The 21,267-nt window shown below is 41.9% G+C and overlaps 1 protein-coding gene across 1 annotated transcript in view; it reads left to right on the top strand.

Annotated features, from left to right (window-relative positions):
• Nucleotides 1-5,209: 5,209 nt before the first annotated feature.
• Nucleotides 5,210-21,267, top strand: part of myo15aa (myosin XVAa) — a 213,306-nt gene continuing 197,248 nt past the window's right edge. The window contains exons 1-6 of the mRNA XM_052504244.1: nucleotides 5,210-5,218; nucleotides 5,332-5,463; nucleotides 5,632-5,764; nucleotides 13,754-13,824; nucleotides 18,039-18,193; nucleotides 20,897-20,930. Coding sequence (XP_052360204.1) covers nucleotides 5,210-5,218; nucleotides 5,332-5,463; nucleotides 5,632-5,764; nucleotides 13,754-13,824; nucleotides 18,039-18,193; nucleotides 20,897-20,930 — 534 coding nt within the window. The remainder of the gene's footprint in view (nucleotides 5,219-5,331; nucleotides 5,464-5,631; nucleotides 5,765-13,753; nucleotides 13,825-18,038; nucleotides 18,194-20,896; nucleotides 20,931-21,267) is intronic.

Genomic DNA, 21,267 nt, shown 5'->3' with positions numbered 1-21,267 from the left:
TCAGTGTCTGTTATAGTAACATTATGCAGTCAGTGTTGTCTAATGTTACTATAACAGACAACAGTGACTGCATAATGTTACTATAACAGACACTGACTGCATAATGTTACTATAACAGACACTGACTGTATAATGTTACTATAACAGACACTGACTGTTACTATAACAGACACTGACTGCATAATGTTACTATAACAGACACTGACTGCATAATGTTATATAACAAACACTGACTATACAGACACTGACTGCATAATGTTACTATAACAGACACTGACTGCATAATGTTACTATAACAGACACTGACTGCATAATGTTACTATAACAGACACAGACACTGACTGTATAATGTTACTATAACAGACACTGACTGCATAATGTTACTATAACAGACACTGACTGCATAATGTTACTATAACAGACACTGACTGCATAATGTTACTATAACAGACACTGACTGCATAATGTTACTATAACAGACACTGACTGCATAATGTTACTATAACAGACACACTGACTGCATAATGTTATAACAGACACTATAACAGACATAACAGACACTGACTGCATAATGTTACTATAACAGACACTGACTGCATAATGTTACTATAACAGACACTGACTGCATAATGTTACACAGACAAACTGACTGCATAATGTTACTATAACAGACACTGACTGCATAATGTTACTATAACAGACACTGACTGCATAATGTTACTATAACAGACACTGACTGCATAATGTTACTATAACAGACACTGACTGCATAATGTTACTATAACAGACACTGACTGTATAATGTTACTATAACAGACACTGACTGCATAATGTTACTATAACAGACACTGACTGCATAATGTTACTATAACAGACACTGACTGCATAATGTTACTATAACAGACAAACACTGACTGCATAATGTTACTATAACAGACACTGACTGCATAATGTTACTATAACAGACAAACACTGACTGCATAATGTTACTATAACAGACACTGACTGCATAATGTTACTATAACAGACACTGACTGCATAATGTTACTATAACAGACACTGACTGCATAATGTTACTATAACAGACACTGACTGCATAATGTTACTATAACAGACACTGACTGTATAATGTTACTATAACAGACACTGACTGTATAATGTTACTATAACAGACACTGACTGCATAATGTTACTATAACAGACACTGACTGTATAATGTTACTAACAGACACACTGACTGCATAATGTTACTATAACAGACACTGACTGCATAATGTTACTATAACAGACACTGACTGCATAATGTTACTATAACAGACACTGACTGCATAATGTTACTATAACAGACACTGACTGCATAATGTTACTATATAACAGACACTGACTGCATAATGTTACTATAACAGACACTGACTGCATAATGTTACTATAACAGACACTGACTGCATAATGTTACTATAACAGACACTGACTGCATTACTAAGACAAACACTGACTGTTACTATAACAGACACTGACTGCATAATGTTACTATAACAGACACTGACTGCATAATGTTACTATAACAGACACTGACTGCATAATGTTACTATAACAGACACTGACTGCATAATGTTACTATAACAGACACTGACTGCATAATGTTACTATAACAGACACTGACTGCATAATGTTACTGATAATGTTACTATAACAGACAAACACTGAAAGTGGCAGCTCTTCCCTTTAGCTCAGTGCGGATGTTGCCTGTAATCCATGGCTTCTGGTTGGGGTATGTACGCATACGGTCACTGTGAGGACGATGTCATCGATGCACTGATAAACCCAGTGACTCATGTGGTGAATCCTCAATGCCATCGGATGAATCACAGATCATATTCCAGTCTGAGCAAAACAGTCCTGTAGTTTAGCATCTGCTTCATCTGATCATTTTTTTATCGACCGGTGCTTCCTGATAAATTTTTTTGCTTGTAAGCAGGAATCAGGAGGATAATTATGGTCAGATTTACCAAATGGAGGGTGAGGGAGAGCTTTGTATGCGTCTCTGTGTGTGGAGTAAAGGTGGTCTAGAATTTCAGCCCTCTGGTTGCACATTTAACATGCTGATAGAAATGAGGTAAAACAGATTTAAGTTTCCCTGCATTAAAGTCCACGGCCACTAGGAGCGCCACCTCTGGATGAGCATTTTCCTGTTTGCTTATGGCGGAATACAGCTCATTGAGTGAGGTCTTAGTGCCAGCATCGGTCTGTGTTGGTATGTAGACAGCTATGAAAAATACAGATGAAAACTCTAGGTAGATAGTGTGGTCTACAGCTTATCATGAGATACTCTACCTCAGGTGAGCAAAACTTCCTTAGATATCCAAAACCTCGCCTGAGATAGAGTATTATAAGAGGACAGGAGACTGACATGTCTTCTATAAGAGGCAGGTTTATAAGAGGACAGGACACTGACATGCGCAGACCAGCTGGCTGGTGTGTTTACAGACATATTCAATCAATCCCTATACCAGTCTGCTGTTCCCACATGCTTCAAGAGGGCCACCATTGTTCCTGTTCCCAAGAAAGCTAAGGTAACTGAGCTAAACGACTACCGCCCGTAGCACTCACTTCCGTCATCATGAAGTGCTTTGAGAGACTAGTCAAGGACCATATCACCTCCACCCTACCTGACACCCTAGACCCACTCCAATTTGCTTACCGCCCAAATAGGTCCACAGACGATGCAATCTCAACCACACTGCACACTGCCTAACCCACCTGGACAAGAGGAATACCTATGTGAGAATGCTGTTCATTGACTACAGCTCGGCATTCAACACCATAGTACCCTCCAAGCTCGTCATCAAGCTCGAGACCCTGGGTCTCGACCCCGCCCTGTGCAACTGGGTACTGGACTTCCTGACGGGCCGCCCCAGGTGGTGAGGGTAGGCAACAACATCTCCTCCCCGCTGATCCTCAACACGGGGCCCCACAAGGGTGCGTGCTGAGCCCTCTCCTGTACTCCCTGTTCACCCACGACTGCGTGGCCACGCACACCTCCAACTCAATCATCAAGTTTGCGGACGACACAACAGTGGTAGGCTTGATTACCAACAACGACGAGACGGCCTACGGGGAGGAGGTGAGGGCCCTCGGAGTGTGGTGTCAGGAAAATAACCTCACACTCAACGTCAACAAAACTAAGGAGATGATTGTGGACATCAGGAAACAGCAGAGGAACACCCCCTATCCACATCGATGGAACAGTAGTGGAGAGGGTAGCAAGTTTAAGTTCCTCGGCATTCACATCACAGACAAACTGAATTGGTCTACTCACACTGACAGCGTCGTGAAGAAGGCGCAGCAGCGCCTCTTCAACCTCAGGAGGCTGAAGAAATTCGGCTTGTCACCAAAGGCACTCACAAACTTCTACAGATGCACAATCGAGAGCATCCTGGCGGGCTGTATCACCGCCTGGTACGGCAACTGCTCCGCCCTCAACCGTAAGGCTCTCCAGAGGGTAGTGAGGTCTGCACAACGCATCACCGGGGCAAACTACCTGCCCTCCAGGACACCTACACCACCCGATGTTACAGGAAGGCCATAAAGATCATCAAGGACATCAACCACCCGAGCCACTGCCTGTTCACCCCGCTATCATCCAGAAGGCGAGGTCAGTACAGGTGCATCAAAGCTGGTACCGAGAGACTGAAAAACAGCTTCTATCTCAAGGCCATCAGACTGTCAAACAGCTAACCATGTGTATGTGACAAATAACATTTGATTTTATTTGATTTGAAGAGGACAGGAGACTGACATGTCTTATATAAGAGGCAGGGTTATAAGAGGGCAGGACACTGACATGTCTTATATAAGAGCCAGGGTTATAAGAGGACAGGAGACTGACATGTCTTATATAAGAGGCAGGGTTATAAGAGGACAGGAGACTGACATGTCTTATATCAGATACTCATTGAAGGGTCAGGGTTATAAGAGGACAGAAGGGAGCAGATTCCCTGGCAGTATGTGCTGTTCCAAAGTGTTATTGTCAGGACCCGGTTACGAACCCGGGTCTCCGGAGTGAGAAACAGTCACTTAACCAACTGAGCCACGAATAGTCGGCAGAACCCAGAAGATGTATTTAATGAAGTACAACAGGGAGCAGATCCCCTGGCAGTATGATCCTGTTCCAAAGTGTTATAATGCGATATGAAGCCTGTATGTCATGTGTCTGTCAGGAGGAGTTCAACAGGGAGCAGATCCCGTGGCAGTATGTCCTGTTCCAAAGTGTTATAATGCGATATGAAGCCTGTATGTCATGTGTCTGTCAGGAGGAGTTCAACAGGGAGCAGATCCCCTGGCAGTATGTCCTGTTCCAAAGTGTTATAATGCGATATGAAGCCTGTATGTCATGTGTCTGTCAGGAGGAGTACAACAGGGAGCAGATCCCTGGCAGTATGTCCTGTTCCAAAGTGTTATAATGCGATATGAAGCCTGTATGTCATGTGTCTGTCAGCAGGAGTACAACAGGGAGCAGATCCCGTGGCAGTATGTCCTGTTCCAAAGTGTTATAATGCGATATGAAGCCTGTATGTCATGTGTCTGTCAGGAGGAGTACAACAGGGAGCAGATCCCTGGCAGTATGTCCTGTTCCAAAGTGTTATAATGCGATATGAAGCCTGTATGTCATGTGTCTGTCAGGAGGAGTACAACAGGGAGCAGATCCCTGGCAGTATGTCCTGTTCCAAAGTGTTATAATGCGATATGAAGCCTGTATGTCATGTGTCTGTCAGGAGGAGTACAACAGGGAGCAGATCCCCTGGCAGTATGTCCTGTTCCAAAGTGTTATAATGCGATATGAAACCTGTATGTCATGTGTCTGTCAGGAGGAGTACAACAGGGAGCAGATCCCTGGCAGTATGTCCTGTTCCAAAGTGTTATAATGCGATATGAAGCCTGTATGTCATGTGTCTGTCAGGAGGAGTACAACAGGGAGCAGATCCCTGGCAGTATGTCCTGTTCCAAAGTGTTATAATGCGATATGAAGCCTGTATGTCATGTGTCTGTCAGGAGGAGTACAACAGGGAGCAGATCCCCTGGCAGTATGTCCTGTTCCAAAGTGTTATAATGCGATATGAAGCCTGTATGTCATGTGTCTGTCAGGAGGAGTACAACAGGGAGCAGATCCCGTGGCAGTATGTCCTGTTCCAAAGTGTTATAATGCGATATGAAGCCTGTATGTCATGTGTCTGTCAGGAGGAGTACAACAGGGAGCAGATCCCGTGGCAGTATGTCCTGTTCCAAAGTGTTATAATGCGATATGAAGCCTGTATGTCATGTGTCTGTCAGGAGGAGTACAACAGGGAGCAGATCCCGTGGCAGGACATCCCGTTCAGCGACAACCAGTCCTGCATCGACCTCATCTCCTCTAAGCCCCATGGGATACTGAAGATCCTGGATGACCAGAGCTGCTTTCCCCAGGTACAACACACACACACACACACACACACACACACACACACACACACACACACACACACACACACACACACACACACACACACACACACACACACACACACACACACACACACACACACACTTGACTGTGCTGAGTCGTTGGTTGATGCTCTGTTCCTCTGTTGCTAGGCGACAGACCACACCTTCCTCCAGAAGTGTCATTATCACCATGGTAACAACAAGATCTACCTGAAGCCAAAGATGCCCCTCCCAGAATTCACCATCAAACACTTCGCTGGCCCAGTCACCTACCAGGTACACACACTCACACACACACACACACCTATAGTTGTGGGTAGTGTGTATGTAGTGAATCTAATGAGACCCAACAGGATGAGAGCAGAATCGTTGGTTGGATGATGTTCCCATTTATTGTGAATATTAAAAAGCTAAAATGAAAAGCTTTTGGTTAACTAACACTCCTCCTTACTAGCATGGTGAACTAACACTCCTCCTTACTAGCATGGTGAACTAACACTCCTCCTTACTAGCATGGTGAACTAACACTCCTCCTTACTAGCATGGTGAACTAACACTCCTCCTTACTAGCATGGTGAACTAACACTCCTCCTTACTAGCATGGTGAATTAACACTCCTTACTAGCATGGTGAATTAACACTCCTCCACTAGCATGGTGAACTAACACTCCTTACTAGCATGGTGAACTAACCCTCCTCCTTACTAGCATGGTGAACTAACACTCCTCCTTACTAGCATGGTGAACTAACACTCCTCCTTACTAGCATGGTGAACTAACACTCCTCCTTACTAGCATGGTGAACTAACACTCCTCCTTACTAGCATGGTGAACTAACACTCCTCCTTACTAGCATGGTGAATTAACACTCCTTACTAGCATGGTGAATTAACACTCCTCCTTACTAGCATGGTGAACTAACACTCCTTACTAGCATGGTGAACTAACCCTCCTCCTTACTAGCATGGTGAACTAACACTCCTCCTTACTAGCATGGTGAACTAACACTCCTTACTAGCATGGTGAACTAACACTCCTCCTTACTAGCATGGTGAACTAACACTCCTCCTTACTAGCATGGTGAACTAACACTCCTCCTTACTAGCATGGTGAACTAACACTCCTTACTAGCATGGTGAACTAACACTCCTCCTTACTAGCATGGTGAACTACCACTCCTCCTTACTATATATGCCATTTAGCAGACGCTTTTATCCAAAGCGACTTACAGTCATGTGTGCATACATTCTACGTATGGGTGGTCCCGGGAATCGAACCCACTACCCTGGCGTTACAAGCACCATGCTCTACCAACTGAGCTACAGAAGGACCACCTTACTAGCATGGTGAACTAACCCTCCTCCTTACTAGCATGGTGAACTAACACTCCTCCTTACTAGCATGGTGAACTAACACTCCTCCTTACTAGCATGGTGAACTAACACTCCTTACTAGCGTGGTGAACTAACCCTCCTCCTTACTAGTATGGTGAACTAACACTCCACCTTACTAGCATGGTGAACTAACACTCCTCCTTACTAGCATGGTGAACTAACCCTCCTCCTTACTAGCATGGTGAACCACTTCCTTACTAGCATGGTGAACTAACACTCCTCCTTACTAGCATGGTGAACTAACACTCCTCCTTACTAGCATGGTGAACTAACACTCCTCCTTACTAGCATGGTGAACTAACACTCCTCCTTACTAGCATGGTGAACTAACACTCCTCCTTACTAGCATGGTGAACTAACACTCCTCCTTACTAGCATGGTGAACTAACACTCCTCCTCCTTACTAGCATGGTGAACTAACACTCCTTTACTAGCATGGTGAACTAACACTCCTCCTTACTAGCATGGTGAACTAACACTCCTCCTTACTAGCATGGTGAACTAACACTCCTTACTAGCATGGTGAACTAACACTCCTCCATGGTGAACTACTAGCATGGTGAACTAACACTCCTCCTTACTGGCATGGTGAACTAACACTCCTCCTTACTAGCATGGTGAACTAACACTCCTCCTTACTAGCATGGTGAACTAACACTCCTCCTTACTAGCATGGTGAACTAACACTCCTCCTTACTAGCATGGTGAACTAACACTCCTCCTTACTAGCATGGTGAACTAACACTCCTCCTTACTAGCATGGTGAACTAACACTCCTCCTTACTCCTCCTTACTAGCATGGTGAACTAACACTCCTCCTTACTAGCATGGTGAACTAACACTCCTCCTTACTAGCATGGTGAACTAACACTCCTCCTTACTAGCATGGTGAACAACACTCCTCATACTAGCATGGTGAACTAACACTCCTTACTAGCATGGTGAACTAACACTCCTCCTTACTAGCATGGTGAACTAACACTAGCATGGTAACCTAACACTCCTCCTTACTAGCATGGTGAACTAACACTCCTCCTTACTAGCATGGTGAACTAACACTCCTCCTACTAGCATGGTGAACTAACACTCCTCCTTACTAGCATGGTGAACTAACACTCCTCCTTACTAGCATGGTGAACTAACACTCCTCCTTACTGGTATGGTGAACTAACAGCATGGTGAACTAACACTCTCCTTACTAGCATGGTGAACTAACACTCCTCCTTACTCCTAACACTACTAGCATGGTGAACTAACACTCCTCCTTACTAGCATGGTGAACTAACACTCCTCCTTACTAGCATGGTGAACTAACACTCCTCCTTACTAGCATGGTGAACTAACACTCCTCCTTACTAGCATGGTGAACTAACACTCTAGCATCCTAACACTCCTCCTTACTAGCATGGTGAACTAACACTCCTCCTTACATACTGGCATGGTGAACTAACACTCCTCCTTACTAGCATGGTGAACTAACACTCCTCCTTACTAGCATGGTGAACTAACACTCCTCCTTACTAGCATGGTGACTAACACTCCTCCTTACTAGCATGGTGAACTAACATCCTCCTTACTAGCATGGTGAACACTAACATGAACTCCTCCTCCTACTAGCATGGTGAACTAACACTCCTCCTTACTAGCATGGTGAACTAACACTCCTCCTTACTAGCATGGTGAACTAACATCCCTTACTAGCATGGTGAACTCACCCTCCTCCTTACACTCCTCCTTACTAGCATGGTGAACTAACACTCCTTACTAGCCCTTAACTAGCATGGTGAACTAACACTCCTCACTTACTAGCATGGTAACTAACACTCCTCCTTACTAGCATGGTGAACTAACACTCCTCATGGTGACTAGCATGGTGAACTAACACTCCTTACTAGCATGGTGAACTAACACTCCTCCTTACTAGCATGGTGAACTAACACTCCTCCTTACTAGCATGGTGAACTAACACTCCTCCTTACTAGCATGGTGAACTAACACTCCTCCTTACTAGCATGGTGAACTAACACTCCTCCTTACTAGCATGGTGAACTAACACTCCTCCTTACTGGCATGGTGAACTACACTCCCTTACTAGCATGGTGAACTAACACTCCTCCTTACTAGCATGGTGAACTAACACTCCTCCTTACTAGCATGGTGAACTAACACTCCTCCATGGTGAACTAACACTCCTCCTTACTAGCATGGTGAACTAACACTCCTCCTTACTAGCATGGTGAACTAACACTCCTCCTTAAGCATGGTGAACTACCACTCCTCCTACTAGCATGGTGAACTAACACTCCTCCTTACTAGCATGGTGAACTGAGACTAGCATGGTGAACTAACACTCCTCCTTACTAGCATGGTGAACTAACACTCCTCCTTACTAGCATGGTGAACTAACACTCCTCCTTACTAGCATGGTGAACTAACACTCCTCCTACTAGCATGGTGAACTAACACTCCTCCTTACTAGCATGGTGAACTAACACTCCTCCTTACTAGCATGGTGAACTAACACTCCTCCTTACTAGCATGGTGAACTAACACTCCTCCTTACTAGCATGGTGAACTAACACTCCTCCTACTAGCATGGTGAACTAACCATGGTGAACTAACACTCCTCCTTACTAGCATGGTGAACTAACACTCCTCCTTACTAGCATGGTGAACTAACACTCCTTACTAGCATGGTGAACTAACACTCCTCCTTACTGCATGGTGAACTAACACCTCCTTACTAGCATGGTGAACTAACACTCCTCCTACTAGCATGGTGAACTAACACTCCTCCTTACTAGCATGGTGAACTAACACTCCTCCTTATTACTAGCATGGTGAACTAACACTCCTCCTTACTAGCATGGTGAACTAACACTCCTCTTACTAGCATGGTGAACTAACACTCCTCCTTACTAGCATGGTGAACTAACACTCCTCCCTTACTAGCATGGTGAACTAACATCCTCCTTACTAGCATGGTGAACTAACACTCCTCCTTGCTAGCATGGTGAACTACTACATGGTGAACTAACATCCTTACTAGCATGGTGAACTAACACTCCTCCTTACTAGCATGGTGAACTAACACTCCTCCTTACTAGCATGGTGAACTAACACTCCTCCTTACTAGCATGGTGAACTAACACTCCTCCTTACTAGCATGGTGAACTAACACTCCTCCTTACTAGCATGGTAAATCCCTCCTTACTAGCATGGTGAACTAACACTCCTCCTTACTAGCATGGTGAACTAACACTCCTCCTCCTAGCATGGTGAACTAACACTCCTCCTTACTGGCATGGTGAACTAACACTCCTCCTTACTAGCATGGTGAACTAACACTCCTCCTTACTAGCATGGTGAACTAACACTCCTCCTTACTAGCATGGTGAACTAACACTCCTCCTTACTAGCATGGTGAACTAACACTCCTCCTTACTAGCATGGTGAACTAACACTCCTCCTTACTAGCATGGTGAACTAACACTCCTCCTTACTAGCATGGTGAACTAACACTCCTCCTTACTAGCATGGTGAACTAACACTCCCTCCTTACTAGCATGGTGAACTAACACTCCTCCTTACTAGCATGGTGAACTAACACTCCTCCTTACTAGCATGGTGAACTAACACTCCTCCTACTAGCATGGTGAACTAACACTCCTCCTTACTAGCATGGTGAACTAACACTCCTCCTTACTAGCATGGTGAACTAACACTCCTCCTTACTAGCATGGTGAACTAACACTCCTCCTTACTAGCATGGTGAACTAACACTCCTCCTTACTAGCATGGTTATAACTAACACTCCTCCTTACTAGCATGGTGAACTAACACTCCTTACTAGCATGGTGAACTAACACTCCTCCTACTAGCATGGTTAACTAACCTCCTCCTTACTAGCATGGTAAACTAACACTCCTCCTTACTAGCATGGGAACTAACACTCCTTACTAGCATGGTGAACTAACACTCCTCCTTACTAGCATGGTGAACTACCACTCCTCCTTACTAGCATGGTGAACTAACACTCCTCCTTACTAGCATGGTGAACTAACACTCCTCCATGGTGGACCCTCCTCCTTACTAGCATGGTGAACTAACACTCCTCCTTACTAGCATGGTGAACTACCACTCCTCCTACTAGCATGGTGAACTAACACCCCTCCTTACTAGCATGGTGAGACTAACACTCCTCCTTACTAGCATGGTTAACTAACACTCCTCCTACTAGCATGGTGAACTAACACTCCTCCTTACTAGCATGGTGAACTACCACTCCTCCTTACTAGCATGTTGAGACTACAACTGGCATGGTGAACTAACACTCCTCCTTACTGGCATGGTGAACTAACACTCCCTCCTTACTAGCATGGTGAACTACCACTCCTCCTTTAGCATGGTGAACTAACACTCCTGTTCAGCCTCCTACTAGCATGGTGAACTAACACTCCTCCTTACTAGCATGGTGAACTAACACTCCTTTACTAGCATGGTGAACTAACACTCCTCCTTACTAGCATGGTGAACTAACACTCCTCCTTACTAGCATGGTGAACTAACACTCCTCCTTACTGGCATGGTGAACTAACACTCCTTTACTAGCATGGTGAACTAACACTCCTCCTTACTAGCATGGTGAACATGGTGAACTAACTCCTCCTTACTGGCATGGTGAACTAACACTCCTCCTTACTAGCATGGTGAACTAACACTCCTCCTTACTAGCATGGTGAACTAACACTACTAGCATGGTGAACTAACACTCCTCCTTACTGGCATGGTGAACTAACACTCCTCCTTACTAGCATGGTGAACTAACACTCCTCCTTACTAGCATGGTGAATAACATCATCATACTGACAGACTCCTCCTTACTAGCATGGGTGACATCCCATACTACATGGTGAACTAACAGCATCCTCCTTACTAAAGACAGACCAAAACATCCTATTACTAACACAGTAAAATGAGACAGACAAAACTCCTCCTTACACACAGTAAATGAGACAGACCAAAACATCCCATATTACCCAACACAGTAAATGAGACAGACCAAAACATCCCATATTACAGTAAATGAGACAGACCAAAACATCCCATATTACCCAACACAGTAAATGAGACAGACCAAAACATCCCATATTACACAACACAGTAAATGAGACAGACCAAAACATCCCATATTACCCAACACAGTAAATGAGACAGACCAAAACATCCCATATTACCCAACACAGTAAATGAGACAGACCAAAACATCCCATATTACAACACAGTAAATGAGACAGACCAAAACATCCCATATTACCCAACACAGTAAATGAGACAGACCAAAACATCCCATATTACACAACACAGTAAATGAGACAGACCAAAACATCCCATATTACACAACACAGTAAATGAGACAGACCAAAACATCCCATATTACCCAACACAGTAAATGAGACAGACCAAAACATCCCATATTACACAACACAGTAAATGAGACAGACCAAAACATCCCATATTACCCAACACAGTAAATGAGACAGACCAAACATCCCATATTACCCAACACAGTAAATGAGACAGACCAAAACATCCCATATTACCCAACACAGTAAATGAGACAGACCAAAACATCCCATATTACCCAACACAGTAAATGAGACAGACCAAAACATCCCATATTACAACACAGTAAATGAGACAGACCAAAACATCCCATATTACCCAACACAGTAAATGAGACAGACCAAAACATCCCATATTACACAACACAGTAAATGAGACAGACCAAAACATCCCATATTACCCAACACAGTAAATGAGACAGACCAAAACATCCCATATTACCCAACACAGTAAATGAGACAGACCAAAACATCCCATATTACCCAACACAGTAAATGAGACAGACCAAAACATCCCATATTACCCAACACAGTAAATGAGACAGACCAAAACATCCCATATTACCCAACACAGTAAATGAGACAGACCAAAACATCCCATATTACCCAACACAGTAAATGAGACAGACCAAAACATCCCATATTACACAACACAGTAAATGAGACAGACCAAAACATCCCATATTACACAACACAGTAAATGAGACAGACCAAAACATCCCATATTACACAACACAGTAAATGAGACAGACCAAAACATCCCATATTACCAACACAGTAAATGAGACAGACCAAAACATCCCATATTACAACACAGTAAATGAGACAGACCAAAACATCCCATATTACCCAACACAGTAAATGAGACAGACCAAAACATCCCATATTACCAAACACAGTAAATGAGACAGACCAAAACATCCCATATTACCAAACACAGTAAATGAGACAGACCAAAACATCCCATATTACCAAACACAGTAAATGAGACAGACCAAAACATCCCATATTACAACACAGTAAATGAGACAGACCAAAACATCCCATATTACCCAACACAGTAAATGAGACAGACCAAAACATCCCATATTACTTCCAGTAAAATGGTTTTGACAAAACATCCCATATTACACAGTAAATGAGACAGACCAAACAGCAAGAACAAGGTAGGAGGGGTTAGGGTTAGGTTAGGGGTTAGAGGTTATAACCCATATTACTGTTCAGCACAGCAAGAACAGTAAATGAGACAGACCAAAACATCCCATATTACCACAATACAGTAAATGAGACAGACCAAAAGCATCCCATATTACACAACACAGTAAATGAGACAGACCAAAACATCCCATGTTACCCAACACAGTAAATGAGACAGACCAAAACAGATCCGACAGTCGATGGCTCTATAATATGGTTTCTTCCTAATATGGTTTCTTCCTGCTCTATACCTTCTGTCATCTCTCTGTAGGTTCACAGTTTCTGGATAAGAACTACGACCAGGTTGGACAGCAGGTTCTCGATCTGTTCAGCCACAGCAAGAACAAGGTAGGAGGGGGTTAGAGGTTCTCGATTAGGGGGTTAGAGGTTAGGGGTTAGGGGTTAGAGGACTAGGACCAGGTTGTACAGCAGGTTCTCGATCTGTTCAGCCACAGCAAGAACAAGGTAGGAGGGGTTAGAGGTTAGGGTTAGCAAGAACAAGGTAGGAGGGGTTAGAGGTTAGTTAGAGTTAGGGGTTAGGGGTTAGAACTAGGACCAGGTTGGACAGCAGGTTCTCGATCTGTTCAGCCACAGCAAGAACAAGGTAGGAGGGCAAGAACAAGGTTAGGAGGTTAGGGTTAGGGTTAGTTAGAACTAGGACCAGGTTAGAGGTTAGATCTGTTCAGCCAGGTTAGAAGTTAGGGGTTAGGGGTTAGAACTAGGACCAGGTTGGACAGCAGGTTCTCGATCTGTTCAGCCACAGCAAGAACAAGGTAGGAGGGGTTAGAGGTTAGAGGTTAGGGGTTAGAGGTTAGGGGTTAGGGGTTAGAACTAGGACCAGGTTGGACAGCAGGTTCTCGATCTGTTCAACCACAGCAAGAACAAGGTAGGAGGGGTTAGAGGTTAGAGGTTAGAGGTTAGGGGTTAGGGGTTAGAACTAGGACCAGGTTGGACAGCAGGTTCTCGATCTGTTCAGCCACAGCAAGAACAAGGTAGGAGGGGTTAGAGGTTAGGGGTTAGAGGTTAGGGGTTAAGTAGGACCAGGTTGTACAGCAGGTTCTCGATCTGTTCAGCCACAGCAAGAACAAGGTAGGAGGGGTTAGGGGTTAGAGGTTAGGGGTTAGAACTAGTCATTCTCGTAATAGGTTTATTAAACTAAACTAGTCATGTAATGGTGTTATTAAACTAAACCAGACAATAGTTGATCTATTTACCTAGTCATAAATCATTTGGGCTGCAGGTGATAATGCTTATTGCTAACAGCACATCTGATAATATAGACCATAAGCTAGATGCATGGGACAATATATTTGTAATAATAAACCTGAGTTCTACCAATATGTTACCTGGCACCTTTCTGGGGGGGTTTTATTTTCTTTACTTCTGGAATGTCCTTTTTAAAGAGTCACCAGCTTCCTGCCACATACAGTGGAGTCAATAAAACTCGTTTTTCAACCATTCCACAACTTGTCTTGTTAACAAACTATAGTTTGTCGGTTAGGACATCTACTCTGTGCATGACACAAGTCATTTTTCCAACAATTGTTTAAAGACAGGTTATTTCACTTATAATTCACTCTATCATAATTCCAGTGGGTCAGAAGTTTACATACACTTTAGAAGCTTCTGATAGGCTAATTGACATCATTTGAGTCAATTGGAGGTGTACCTGTGGATGTATTTCAAGGCCTACCTTCAAACTGAGTGCCTCTTTGCTTGACATCATGGGAAAATCAAAAGAAATCAGCCAAGACCTCAGAAGAATTTGTAGACCTTCACAAGTCTGGTTCATCCTTGGGAGCAATTTCCAAACGCCTGAATGTACCACGTTCATCTGTACAAACAATAGTACGCAAGTATAAACACCATGGGACCACGCAGCCATCATACCGCTCAGGAAGGAGACGCGTTCTGTCTCCTAGAGATGAACGTACTTTGGTGCAAAATGTGCAAATCAATCCCAGAACAACAGCAAAGGACCTTGTGAAGATGCTGAAGGAAACAGGTACAAAGTATCAATATCCACAGTAAAACGAGTCCTATATCGACATTACCTTGAAAGGCCGCTCAGCAAGGAAGAAGCCACTGCTCCAAAACCACCATAGAAAAGCCAGACTACGGTTTGCAACTGCACATGGGGACAAAGATCGTACTTTTTGGAGAAATGTCCTCTGGTCTGATGAAACAAAAACAGAACTGTTTGGCCAAAATGACCATCGTTATGTTTGGAGGAAAAAGGGGGAGGCTTGCAAGCCGAAGAACACCATCCCAACCGTGAAGCACAGGGGTGGTAGCATCATGTTGTGGGGGTGCTTTGCTGCAGGAGAGACTGGTGCACTTCACAATAGTTGGCATCATGAGGAGGGAAAATTATGTGGATATATTGAAGCAATATCTCAAGACATCAGTCAGGAAGTTAAAGTTTGGTCGCAAATGGGTCTTCCAAATGGACAATGACCCCAAGCACACTTCCAAAGTTGTGGCAAAATGGCTTAAGGACAACAAAGTCAAGGTATTGGAGTCGCCATCACAAAGCCCTGACCTCAATCCCATAGAAAATGTGTGGGCAGAACTGAAAAGGCATGTGTGAGCAAGGAGGCCTACAAACCTGACTCAGTTACACCTGCTCTGTCAGGAGGAATGGCCCAAAATTGACCCAAGTTATTGTGGGAAGCTTGTGGAAGGCTACCCGAAATGTTTGACCCAAATAAAACAATTTAAAGGCAATGCTACCAAGTACGAATTGAGTGTATGTAAAATTCTGAGCCACTGGGAATGTGGTGAAAGAAATAAAAGCTGAAATAAATCATTATCTCTACTATTATTCTGACATTTCACATTCTTAAAATCAAGTGGTGATCCTAACTGACCTAAGACAGTGAATGTTTACTAGGATTAAATGTCTGGAATTGTGAAAAACAGATTTTAAATGTATTTGGCTAAGGTGTATGTAAACTTTCAAAGCGTAAAAACATGATCAGGGGGAGGACCCCCCTCAGCAAGGAGACTGGAATTGTTCAATCTCACAGTTTAATACATGTACAAAACTAACCTATTTCCCTAAAAGCATGATGCTCATGACTTTCTTACGTGAAAGGGAAGGTTAACTTGGCCCTAGACATCTGAAATCAGCCATGGGATGTGATGGTTTATCCCTGTCTCCAGATCAGTCAATGTAACTTGGCCCCAGATATCTGAGATCAGCCATGGGATGTAATGCTTTATCCCTGTCTCCAGATCAGTCAATGTAACTTGGCCCCAGACATCTGAGATCAGCCATGGGATTTAATGCTTTATTCCTGTCTCAGATCAGTCAATGTAACTTGGCAAACCCAGACATCTGAGATCATCCATGGGAGTGATGCACTATTCCTGTCTCCAGATCAGTTCAATGTAACTTGGCCTCCAGACATCTGAAATCAGCCAATGTTGTCTTTATTCCTGTCTCCAGATCAGTCAATGAATTATACTAATGAGCAAACATTCCGTAACTGCAGGGGGCAGTAAATCACAAATCTTGTCTTCATACATGTTCAGACTACACCCTCCAGGGATAGGTAATTCACTAACCTGGTCTCTATACCTGTTCAGACTACACCCTCCAGGGATAGGTAATTCACTAACCTGGTCTCTATACCTGTTCAGACAACACCCTCCAGGGGGCAGTAAATCACTAGCCTGGTCTTTATACCTGTTCAGACTACACCCTCCAGGGATAGGTAATTCACTAACCTGGTCTTTATACCTGTTCAGACAACATCCTCCAGGGATAGGTAATTCACTAACCTGGTCTTTAAACCTGTTCAGACTACACCCTCCAGGGATAGGTAATTCACTAACCTGGTCTTTATACCTGTTCAGACTACACCCTCCAGGGATAGGTAAATCACTAGCCTGGTCTTTAAACCTGTTCAGACTACACCCTCCAGGGATAGGTAATTCACTAACCTGGTCTCTATACCTGTTCAGACTACACCCTCCAGGGATAGGTACATCACTAACCTGGTCTTTAAACCTGTTCAGACTACACCCTCCAGGGATAGGTAAATCACTAACCTGGTCTCTATACCTGTTCAGACTACACCCTCCAGGGATAGGTAATTCACTAACCTGGTCTTCATACCTGTTCAGACAACATCCTCCAGGGATAGGTAATTCACTAACCTGGTCTTCATACCTGTTCAGACAACATCCTCCAGGGATAGGTAATTCACTAACCTGGTCTTCATACCTGTTCAGACAACATCCTCCAGGGATAGGTAATTCACTAACCTGGTCTTTAAACCTGTTCAGACAACACCCTCCAGGGGGCAGTAAATCACTAGCCTGGTCTCTAAACCTGTTCAGACTACACCTCCAGGGGCAGTAAATCACTCGCCTGGTCTTTATACATGTTCAGACTACACCCTCCAAACAACTCATAGTAGTAGTAGAAGAAGAAAATGTACTACTCCTAAATGGAGATGACCTCAATGGTGCTGCCCATGCTCTCACAGACGTCAAAATGGGGTAGATACAATGATGCAATGTCTATCTAAGTCTATGTATGGTGTGTTCCCCAGATGGTGGCCAACCTCTTCCTGGTTCACGCGGAGGTCGTAGGTCAGCATAGAGGTCATGTGAGGAAGAGCAGCACGGTGACCCGGAGACACCAGCCCCCCACTGTCTCCACCAAGTTCACCCTGTCACTTCTGGAACTGGTAGACAAGATGGAGAGGTGTTATTATTACTATTATTATTAATATTAAAGGGAGGCGAGGTGTTATTATTATTATTAATATTAAAGGGAGGAGGGGTGTTACTATTATTATTAATATTAAAGGGAGGCGAGGTGTTATTATTATTATTAATATTAAAGGGAGGCGAGGTGTTATTATTATTATTAATATTAAAGGGAGGAGAGGTGTTATTATTATTAATATTAAAGGTGGAGAGGTGTTATTATTATTATTAATATTAAAGGGAGGAGAGGTGTTATTATTATTATTAATATTAAAGGGAGGAGAGGTGTTATTATTATTATTAATATTAAAGGGAGGAGAGGTGTTATTATTATTATTAATATTAAAGGGAGGAGAGGTGTTATTATTATTATTAATATTAAAGGTGTTATTATTATTATTAATATTAAAGGGAGGAGGTGTTATTATTATTATTAATATTAATATTAAAGGGAGGAGAGGAGTGTTATTATTATTAATATTAAAGGGAGGAGGAGAGGTGTTATTATTATTATTAATATTAAAGGGAGGGGGAGAGGTGTTATTATTATTATTAATATTAATATTAAAGGGAGGAGGAGAGGTGTTATTATTATTATTATTAATATTAAAGGGAGGAGAGAGGTGTTATTATTATTATTATTAAAAAGGGAGGAGAGAGGTGTTATTATTATTAATATTAAAGGGAGGAGAGGTGTTATTATTATTATTAATATTAAAGGGAGGAGGAGAGGTGTTATTATTATTATTAATATTAAAGGGAGGAGGAGAGGTGTTATTATTATTATTAATATTAAAGGGAGGGAGAGGTGTTATTATTATTATTAATATTAAAGGGAGGAGGAGAGGTGTTATTATTATTATAAAGGGAGGAGAGGTGTTATTATTATTATTAATTATTAAAGGGAGGAGAGGTGTTATTATTATTAATATTAAAGGGAGGAGAGGTGTTATTATTATTATATTAAAGGGAGAGGGTGTTATTATTATTATTAATATTAAAGGGAGGAGAGGTGTTATTATTAATATTAAAGGGAGGAGAGGTGTTATTATTATTATTAATATTAAAGGGAGGAGAGATGTTATTGTTATTATTAATATTAAAGGGAGGAGAGGTGTTATTATTAATATTAATATTAAAGGGAGGAGGAGAGGAGTTATTATTATTATTAATATTAAAGGGAGGAGAGGTGTTATTATTATTATTATTAATATTAAAGGGAGGAGAGGTGTTATTATTATTATTAATATTAAAGGGAGGAGGAGAGGTGTTATTATTATTATTATAAATATTAAAGAGAGGAGAGGTGTTATTATTAATATTAATATTAAAGGGAGGAGAGGAGAGGTGTTATTATTATTATTATTAAAGGGAGGAGGGGTGTTATTATTATTATTATTATTATTATTATAAATATTAAAGGGAGGAGAGGTGTTATTATTATTAATAGTAAAGGGAGGAGAGGTGTTATTATTATTATTATTATTATTAAAGGGATTAATTATTAATATTAAAGGGAGGAGAGGTGTTATTATTATTAATAATATTAAAGGGAGGAGGAGAGGTGTTATTATTATTATTATATTAAAGGGAGGAGAGGTGTTATTATTATTAATATTAAAGGGATGAGGAGAGGTATTATTATTATTAATATTAAAGGGAGGATTGTTAGGGAGTTTTCTATTTCTCTTTAAAGGGAGGAGGAGAGGTGTTTATTATTATTAATATTAAAGGGAGAAGGAGGAGTTATTATTATTATTAATATTAAAGTGGAGGAGGAGAGGGTTATTATTATTATTACAGTTTAAAGGGTCTCCAGGATCAGAGGAGTTATTATTATCTCCATTAATTTAAAGGGAGTGGTCTCCATTATTATTATTATTAAAGGGACATCAGGAGAGGTGTTATTATTACAGTTTTAAAGTGGTCTCCAGGAGGAGAAGGTGTTATTATTATTATTAATATTAAAGTGGAGGAGAGGTTGGTTATTATTATTATTAATATTAAAGGGAGGAGGAGGAGGTGTTATTATTATTAGTATTAACAGTGGTCTCCAGGAAGGTAGGTCTCCATTATCAAGTTTAACAGTGGAGGAGAGGTGTGGTCTCCATTAGATTAGGTAGGTCTCCATTATCACAGTTTAACAGTGGTATTGTTATTAGCTGCATTAAAGACAGTCAGAGGTATTCTTATTATTACAGTTTAAAGGGTCTCCACATCAGAAGGTAGGATTATTATTAATATTAAAGTGGTCTCCAGGAGAAGGTATCTCCATTATCACAGTGTGAAAGAGTTTAATTTTGGGACTGGGGGCAGTTATTATTAGATGGGATGAATAGGTGCCCAGAGTAAACTGCCTGTTATTAGGCCCAGTAGTAAATATGCATATTAGGAGTAGGTTTGGATAGAAAACATTAAAGTTTCTATAACTGTTTTAATATTATGAGTATAACAGAACTCATATGGCAGGAAAAAAACCTGAGAAAATATTAACCAGGAAGGGGAAATCTGAGTTTTATTATTATTAAATATAAAGTGTCTTATGGGGTCATATTAGACTAGATAAGGCTTTATAAGACTAGATGTCTACAGTCTTTAGAACCTTGTTTGATGCTTTTACTGTGATGGAGGAGAGAATGAGAGCTGTTTGAGCCAGAGGTCTAATAATATTTCCAGAGTGCTTACATCATGTGTGCAGCTGGTCCCGGGAACAGTGGTCTCCACATGAGAAGGTAGGTCTCCACATCACAGTTTAACAGTGGTATTGTTGGTTAGCTGCATTGAGCTACAGACAAAGGAATTCTCCAACAATATTGAAGATTTATGTGGTAAAAACATCCTAAAGATTGATTCTATACTCGTTTGACATGTTACTTAACAGTAGTCTGACCATTCATCAAAGGCCTGGACTTGCTCCACATCACAGTTTGGATTGTGTTCTAAACATCAGAAGGTAGGTATTTGGACATCACAGTTTATCACGTTCTGGCCTTAGTTCCTTTGTTTTGTCTTTTTATTTTAGTATGGTCAGACGTGAGTTGGTGGGTTGTCTATGTTCAGTTTGTCTAT

The sequence above is a fragment of the Oncorhynchus keta genome, unplaced genomic scaffold (genome assembly GCF_023373465.1).
Source record: "Oncorhynchus keta strain PuntledgeMale-10-30-2019 unplaced genomic scaffold, Oket_V2 Un_contig_1896_pilon_pilon, whole genome shotgun sequence".
NCBI lineage: Eukaryota > Metazoa > Chordata > Actinopteri > Salmoniformes > Salmonidae > Oncorhynchus > Oncorhynchus keta.
Note: the sequence above shows the minus strand (reverse complement) of the source record. Positions and strands in the feature narration are given on the sequence as shown.